Source organism: Vicia villosa, unplaced genomic scaffold (genome assembly GCF_029867415.1).
Source record: "Vicia villosa cultivar HV-30 ecotype Madison, WI unplaced genomic scaffold, Vvil1.0 ctg.000291F_1_1, whole genome shotgun sequence".
NCBI lineage: Eukaryota > Viridiplantae > Streptophyta > Magnoliopsida > Fabales > Fabaceae > Vicia > Vicia villosa.
In genome coordinates this window covers 827024-836412 of record NW_026705125.1, presented here as the reverse complement: position 1 = coordinate 836412, position 9389 = coordinate 827024, and the positions used below count along the sequence as shown (strand labels likewise).

The window sequence follows — 9389 nt, the reverse complement described above, 5'->3', positions numbered from 1 at the left end:
GAGTTAGGATAGTAATCTAAATCAACAGAGCGAAAGTTTGAGACGAGGATTTTTAACCAATTGAATTAGTAAAGATTTTTAATTGAATTATGCATTAGCCAATGGACCTTCGGATCACCTAAAGTTAAACGAAATACATACTGATATCTGTTTATTATTATATTTCTTATTATTCACAATCACTCTCCCTTAGGAACAATCAAAATATTAGTAGCCTTAGCTTTACATAGTAACCTTAGATAACGGTAGATCGATTCATAGTCCCTGTGGATTCGATATCTTTTAAAACTACACGACACGACTGTGCACTTGCAGTCATCAGATTAATAGACACGTAAAGTTGCGATCAGGAGCTGATCAATTTTTCAAGAGCCAGTTTTCTGGACTCTAGCTCCTTACATGTTTCTCTGAGTATTACAATCATAGAAGCTTTACTTGTAGTTGTGTTATCTTTGGATGTTCCAGCTGATGTTGTGACAACGTCAGGAACATATGTTCCTTGAAAGAGCTTATGATGAAAGAGTGAAGGACTTGCCCTTTTGCACACAGAATATTTGTCACTCAGAACATTAGGAAATTGATTCAAGATGATTCCACAAATAAGGGAAGGGAAGGCAATGGGGCCTTTAACACTATAGCTATCATCATGCTTTAAATTTTGCTCAAAAATATAAGTTCCATAGTCAACTTTGGTCTTAGTACCAATAGCAAAGATGAATTTACCTAGGATAGCAGAAATTGTAGACTTGTGTTGAGTAGGCACCCAGTTGGCAGCTCCAATCCTGTGAAGTATAGCATACTTCACACTCAGTTTGCTAGCATTCAACTTTTCTTTGACAGGCCGTGTCTTTACTTGTCCAGCAGTAATTACTTTGCACATCTGATTATCAGATGCTTCCAGCTCCGGTTGAGCTTCATTGGATCTGTCCAGAAATTTTTTGATCACAGTGGGGGAGAAATTAACACATTTTCCCCTGACAAACACTTTCAAGTAATCTTTAGCTTTCTTATTACCACAGTCTTCATGTAAGTTCACAATGAACTCCTTCACAAGGACTTCATAGCACTTAGAGAATTTAGTCACAATTTTTATCAGTCCATCTTCATGAATGAGATTCACAATATCTTCACACTCAAGAGCATTCTGAGCAAGCTCCCCCTCTAAGGCCAGTCTTTTCTGATAGACAAATTTCCATCTGAGTACACTGGATGGTTAGTGAAAAGAAATATTATCAATAGGTACTTCAGGTACACTAGCAGCAAGCTTTCTAGTAGAGACCTTCTTCTCGGGATGGATGTCATTGACACCCACAGCAACATCAGAATCTGACTCATTCTCAACAATGATTCTAGCCTTTCACTTCTTAGGCACCACTTTGCTCCGTGATTTTTTGGGTCCAACAGAAGTGGGATTAACCACAACCTTTTTCTTCATAGAATCCTCAGCCACAACTTGCTTTCCTTTCCTCCTCATAATCCTTTTGGCTATGCTTGGATTGATAGAAGCAACCAGGTCATCATCAGAGAGATCATCAAGGTTGATTACTTTATAAGCATGGGTCTTCTCAGGTTCTTTTTCTCCAGTTTGACCATCTTCGTTGTGGCTCTCATACTTATCAACAGAAACATTACTAGGTACATCTTCATTGTACACATCACCAACAGGGACCTCAGTGTGATCATTATCAGCAATAACATCGTCCTTACCAACAATATCTTCCACATCATCATTCTTATTATTGTCATCCACATGCACATCCATATTCACAGCATCATTTCTATTGACAGCATCATCGACATCATTATCAACAATATTTTCTTCATTAACATTCGTATTCCTATCATCGTTTGCTTGGACAGAGTTACCAGCATTGTCACTAACATGCGTATTGTCATGTGACTCAGGAAGCACAGAATTTAAAGGAACAGAGATCCTAGGTGTAACATTATTCTCATTTAGGATATGGGTAACAATTTTAGCAATGGCGTTGTGATCATACCTAGAGCCTTCTTTAGTTAATTCTTCCATTGAGGGAGGAACAGACGATTGAGAAGTCTGATCAGAATTGGTCTTTTTAGGTCTCCTTATTGTTTCTTTAGTTTTTCGTGCATGCGATGTCCTTGGCCTTTTTGCCACAAGATCGTATGGATTCACCATCTGTAAAGGGGTGACCTCAAGTATCACATTAGGGTTAATGGGGACATTCGTAGCGTCTTGAGCACGAGTAGAGGAAGCGGATACTTTCGAGGGAGATTGAGGATTTGACTGTTGAGACATTGAGGGAGACTTTGGAGGCAATAAAGAGATCTTGTTGTTTTTCTGGTTGGGGGCGAGATGTGAGAAGTGCAAGAGACTAAACAGGTAAGTATGGTAGTGAGTTGAGAAGTTTAAAGGAAATGATTGCACTAGGAGAGTGAGATTTAAATTTTTACCAATCATAAAGTCTGAACTATTTTTCTTGTTCAAAAAGTAATTCCCAAGGAACTGTAATTTCTATAATTCCTCATAGAGGTAAATACCCAATTCACTTTTCAATATTTCAAATTGAGTAGCATTTAGTGCTTTAGTAGAGATATCAGCAATTTGTAGTTCAGTGGCCCCATGCTCCAGAGTGACTACTTTGTTATTCACAAGGTCTCTTAGGAGGTAGTGTATAGTATCCATATGCTTGGTTCTGATGACTTGAGTAGGATTCTTTAACATATTAGTACCACTTAGATTGTCATAGTGCAATGTCATGACATCCCGAGTGACATTGTACTCAGACAGCATTTGTCTTTCTGACATCTCACCAAGAACTGTATCATCCACAAATATCCGAGTAATCATGAGTTTTTCACCTTCATTCTTCACAAAGAAGGTTTTGACTGATCTTTCTTTATGATTGTCCTCAATCTCTTCTTTGGTCATAGAGGGTTTAGAGGAGTAATTAGAGATTCTAGGCTCCCATAAGTAACAATTTTCTTTAGATCTAGAGCCCTTCATGACTTCCTTATGTTATTCATTTGTGACGATACATTCCTTCTTGGTGAATCTGACATTGAAGCCTTGGTTACATAGTTGACTGATGCTGATTAGATTTATAGTCAATCCTTTTACCAGAAGAACATTGTCCAGATTAGGAGCTTTAGGATATTCCAGTGTTCCAATCCCTTGGATTTCTCCTTTTTCTCCATCACCAAACGTCACATAGTTAGAGGAATGAGGAGTGACATCTACCAATAGATTCTTTGTACCAGTCATATGCTTTGAGCAGCCACTATCAAAGTACCAGTCTTCTTTTGATGAGACCCGCAGGGGAGTGTGGGCTATTAAGGCAGTACCTTAGCCACCCGTTGTTGTTTCTTGACTAAGGTGTTCTACTTAGGTCCTTTTTGAAGTGTCTGGTTAGGATAACCATACAGCCTGAAGCAAAAAGGTTTTATGTGACCAAATTTTCCACAGTAGTGGCATCTCCATTTATGAAATTTCCTCCTAGTATGGTTTATCCCCCTGTTCTCATGATGTTGTGACATTGGTCTTGACATCCAAACTGGCATGTGAACTTCAGGTTTTGGCCTCGTGAGTCCTAAGATGGATTCTGATCTGCCCACAAATCCTATTCCAAACATGTCTCCTGATCTCTGTCCAACTTGCCAGATTTCTTTCAGGGAGTCAGTTCCAGAATTCAGCATTTTGACCGATTTTGACATTTGATCAAGCTTGGAGTTCAACATGCTAATTTCACCATTGAGTGAGTCTATGGTTGTAATATATTCTTTCTTTTCAGTTTCCAATTCCTTTATGAGCTTCTTTTGCTTCTCCAATTGTTTACACACTTCAGCACTCTTGACATATAGCTCTTTGTATGAGGTTGCAAGCTCATCAAAGGTCAGTTCATCTACACTGGAATCATTATCAGATGCACAAACACTCGTTAGTGATGTGATGTGTTTTGCAGTTTCTTCTTCAGACTCACTTTCAGAATATCCATCAGACCAAGTGATAGTTAGCCCTTTCTTTTGCTCTTTAAGATAGGTGGAACATTCAGCTCTAATGTGTTTGTCATACCCCAAAATTTGCTCTCATATAATTTTAAATGTCATTTTGTTTCGATTAAATGATATGACATTATTGGTAAGGAGTTAAGGTTTGCAGGTATACGGTCCCGGGTTCGAATTCCCCTTTCTGACATTTTTCACCTTTTTATTTTTACTAACCTCATTTTTCATGTATGTTAAAAAATCACAGAAAATGGCTTTCTTAATCAATTTTTACTTTTTTTAATTTTAATTAAAAAAATAACACAAAGAAGTTTTTGTTTTCTGTTTTTTTTTAAAATATATATATTATTATTTGTTTTTATTTGATTCATGATTTTCTTCTAAAATAGTCAAAAAATAAAAATTATGTATATATGGTAGTTTCTCATGTAATTGTCCCGACAAATTAATTTTGTTGATTTTATTAATTTGATTCTTCTAATTATAGAAGAAATTAAAACAAATTAAATCATTAACATTAATTTTATGAAATAGTTTTAATTTGATATTAGTTTTCCTTTTTTAGGATTTAACCTAATTTTTCATCTAATATATAAGGAGGTCATTCTCATTCTCACGAGGACGAACACATTTTCTAACCAATTTTCTAAACCCTTATTATCAATCCTTGTTTTCAATACAACCACATTTTCACGTAGAAATTTTCAACACCTCTCCATATGTTTTCCTGCAAATCTATCACACACTAATGATCATCATACACTAATGCAAATCTATCACACACTAACAATATTCATCTGTTTGTTTTTTAGTGTAGTTTCAATCCCAAAATTCAACGTCACAAAGCCTCCTTCACATAAACAACCCAAACCAAAACTTGTACCAAATAAAATTCATCTGTTAAACCAAAACATAACCCAAGATTTCAAACATTACATCTACCACTCCAAAACCATTCCCCACGTTTTTATAATCACCGACATTCTTCACCATATTTCAAATTTCCAGAACTCAAAAAACCAAAAATCATTTTCATTGACTCCAATCCTCATAACCTCATTAACATGTTGGTTATCCTCTAACAGTAAAACAATTTAGCAGCCTTTAGGATCTGAAAAAATTTCAAAACAAATTAGAAACTTTATTTTTCAATTACTTCTAAACTCTTTCAAAGTTCTTTCATTGTTACTAGTAATTATTTCAGGTGTTCAAAGCAAGATCTCAATATCAATTTCACTTCAACAACAATGGTGAAATAAAACAAAAATCAAAAGGGGTTGAAATCAGACCGAAGGTGTTTCGTTATCGGAAATGCATAAAACTACAACCACTGGACGGGAATCCGACAAGCTCGACACTGTTCTGACCACAACACCCGACCAACACAACCGATGATCTCCCCCTCGCGTGCAGCACCGCCGGACAGCTCTGATGGCTCGATCCTCTCTGCCAACGCGCCCACAAATCTCTTCGTTTGAGCTCCTTGCACCGTGAATCTGATCCGACGATGCCGTACATCCTCCGCTCTCCGAACAGAGCCCTATTTCCGGACTACCGTGGACACATCCAGCACCAGCACCTCCCAGCCTTCAGATCCATCACGATTCTGATCAAACACCTCTTCAAGGCGGTGTTTCCGGTGTTAGCTTGCTATTCCGGTACAATTCGTCTCCTTTCAGATCGCTTATTCGCGTATGTTACAACCTGTCGCGAAAATTTGGTAATCCTATGAACCTTTAACGATCACCTCATTAATTTGTTAATTGTTTGGGAGAAATAAATAATTACTGGAGTTGTTTATGAATTTAAGTTGCTCAAGATACATGAAATCGAATTTGTTTGATTGTTGTTGGTTGTTGATAAACAGAACTATCGTGCAATTGACGCTAATATGTTTGAATGCACTTCATGAATGCTAATCATTGATTTTGCCTTTAAATATTGCTGCTAGTTGTTATTAATAGTTAGTTAACAAATGTTGCTGCTAATTTTTGGAAGCTTGGTGAAGTTGAGTTTTAAATGATGTCGTATATTGCTGTCCATTGAAATGAAAAGTTGAGAAACAAGTGTTATTCTTTGCGGTGATGGTCACGTGGTGGTTTGGATGAATTTGTTTGCTAATATCATTTGGTTGAGTTTGTTCTTGGTTCTAAGATATCATGTGGTCCCTTTCTAAAAAATATGCATAGTTACCTTTAGTCATTTCCGTCATCATTAAAAAAGAAAATATTTCTCTTTAATTAGTCCTTTATATTATTATAATGTTTAGTAAAAGTATTTAGAAACTCCAAAAAAAAAAAAGTCAAAATGTACAAAACGTGTGGTTAGACTTTCTCATATTGAAGAAAAAAATCATGTTAGATTTATTAGATTTTTAATTTTTAGAATTTAATTGTTAGATTTCCTTTTGATAATATTTGTTTGTGTTTTTTAATTATTCATATATCATTTTAACATTTTCTTGATTTTTGTGAGGTACTATCTTGAGCCTTTGGACTTTTGTGGACATTCGCAAACTCCCACTTACTTTATATATTTACTATTTTATCCTCGCAATTTTTCAATATTATGTATTTGCCCGAGCCATGTAATAGCGTAGGACTTTACATTTCCGCACTTTAATTTTCTGTAAATATAATAACTGCTAGTAACTAGGTGTGTATGGTAAGACTAAAAACAATTGTAGTTCACTTTAATTCAAGATAAGATAATCAAATCTAACTCACTCGCACACACTCACCTCTAGGGTACTCCCCTCTTGGTTGCCTTACGAATTAAATGGTCGTGTTCCTCGAATATAGAGGTAACCCTTAGCAAAAGTTATATGTTTTAAATCATCAAAGATCATGGTCCCTCGATGACCCTCGATGTTGCCTACGAATACATGATCTCGTCCCTCGATTGCTGCCTACGAAAAAAGATGATTTGTCCCTTCGAATTTGCTAAAGGTATCTCGACTCACTGCCCCTCAATCACAACAGTGATTTACAAACAAACATTAAACAAATTTAGAGAGAAGACACACTTCAAAAACACACATTGATCTTCTTAAAAGCTTCAATCAAGAGACACACACCCGTGCTTAAAAGCTTAGAGTGACAAAATACTTAAACCTCAAATACACCCTACTCCATAGCAATCATCTACGTGATAATTGTTTGGATCACAAGTAACAATAAAAACACACACGGTGGAAACACAGAGAATATAATGATCTTCACGCTCAAAAACTCTGCCTTTGAAAGTATGATTTGCATTCGTCTTATAGTTAGTAGGCAGCAGGACTTGGGCCATAGGCCTTCCACACATAAATTAAGGTTAACCAAGTTAACCTAATTTCCACATCATTAGGGTGTTCTCATAAGCTGTAATCTGAGATATTTTCGCACAAATCATACAACACACAATATATAGTTTTCTAAATAGCGGCCTGAGATAAATAAGGAAACATCAAAACTAAAAAGTAACAGCTACTAATGTCAGACATAGATGTCATGATATCGAGCATGACATCCAACGAAAACCTATACTAGCTCAAACATATAATCCTGCACAATTCCACACACATATAACAGGAATATTTTACCACAAAATGCAGCCAATTTAAAAGCATCTACACGCATTTCAAAATAAAGTAAACACAAATATGCGAAGAGCTAATAGAATTCAAAATCGGCCAAAGTGGTCGGCAATACCCGAATATTACAAAATGTACCGGCACGCAGTCGAAAAGGCTCATAGGCCGAGTAAAAACAGACACGCGGGCCCGGAACAATTATTCTTCCTCTTTTCCTTCTTCTTCCTCCTCCTATGGTTTGTATGGGACCAGTTGACCGTCGACTATCTTCGACCTCAGATCAGCACCCTCAGTAAGAAGCCCGGGATTCAGGATCCTCAACTGATCCACTGCGATCTCAAAACCCGTCTTACCCACCTCAAGACAGTCGATTCGCAGGGCTTCGATCTTCTCGACCAGTTCGGCCCGAGTCTCTAGACCCTTGACATCTTCAGCCTCGCCGTCAGCCGCCTCTCACTTGGCCTTCAGCTTTTTCTTCTCATTGTCCCACTCTTCGGACTTTTTCTCAAACTCTTCGGTCTTTTTCTTCAGCTTATCCTTAGAATTTTCGAGAGCAATTCACACCCTCCTGAGTTTGTCCTCAGCAGCCTTTTGGACCTCCTCGAACTTCTTTGCAACGTCTGCCGAGACTAGCTCCCCCCGAGCGAAAACCTGCGTCATCTCAAGGACCCGCATCATAAAGGCACTGTCGTCAGCGAGTTGCTTCACACAGGCACTAGAGTCCATTTGCTCGATCCTCTAGACATCTGCCGGAGGCACATCCAAAGGGTATTGGTCAAAATAGTCGGGCTCTGAGAAACACGGGGGTATCAGAAAACCCCGCTCTTGATTCCCCTTTGGAATGGCCTCAGCAATCCTATCCCGTTGTCTTTTGGCTCGCCGGGTTTCAGTCCCAGTGGACTCCTGTTCAAGATCGAAGATAGGACGGGGAGAACCACCGTTGTTGCTCGCCTGTTGCCTGATTCTGGTCAACTTCCTACCCTTCGGCTTTATGGTGTCATGCGCCAATTTCAGAAGTTTCTCATTGGCCGTCAGCATGCTCTCTGCAAAACAAAACAAACCAGTCAGCACAAAATAAAAACACTGCGCCGGCACAAAAGAAAAATCAAATCATCTCAGTGACCTAGCAGAGCTCTAGCCTCCTCGGCCGTTATACAAGACAGAAGGGCCTTGGTGTTGATAGCCCGGGCTTCCCAAACGGCTTCGCCCTGTTCGTCAACCACCGGGTCTCCTGCCCGCGTCACCCATTGGGCTAAAGTAAAACCTTCTACATACCGACACAGGGTCACATAGGCCGCGGTGTATTGATTATCTAATTCTTCATCTTCATAGGCGTAGTCTTTGGGGTTATTGAGGAAATGCGCCCTCCAACACCTGAATGGAAACAACGATGTAAGCTTCATCTTGACCCGACCACGCTCATCCAGAACTCGTCGACCTTCGTCATTGGTGACGGTAACCATCCTCAAGACGGAGTTATAAGCTCTTTCAATTTCAAGTCGGACGATGAAATATCTGTCTTTGAAATCCTTGACAGAATCCGCAAACATCTTAAAGAATCTACGGTCGGCATTGCGGAAAGAGACCCAACTATGTCGTCCCCTAAATGACTGCCGATTGATCCAGGAGCAGCGATAGAACAAGGGCGTCGTGGCGCCGACGCGCAAGTACTCGCAAACCATCTCAAATGCCCGCATAAAAGCAAATGCGTTCGGATGAAGTTGAGAGGGCGCAAAGGTGAGGTTCGCCAGCAATGCAACCTGAAAGCTGGAGAAGGGGAGCCGAAATCCAACTTCCTTGAATATGTGTTTGTACATTGCGAAGCGAT

General features: G+C 38.7%; 1 protein-coding gene across 1 annotated transcript; it reads right to left on the bottom strand.

The window, feature by feature from the left end:
- Positions 1-346: 346 nt before the first annotated feature.
- On the bottom strand, positions 347-2278 carry LOC131626472 (uncharacterized). The gene is made up of 2 exons (XM_058897282.1): positions 1373-2278; positions 347-1177 (listed from the first exon to the last, which is right to left on the bottom strand). Exons 1-2 carry the CDS (start codon positions 2276-2278, stop codon positions 347-349), a joined length of 1737 nt encoding a protein of 578 aa, XP_058753265.1.
- Positions 2279-9389: the final 7111 nt, after the last annotated feature.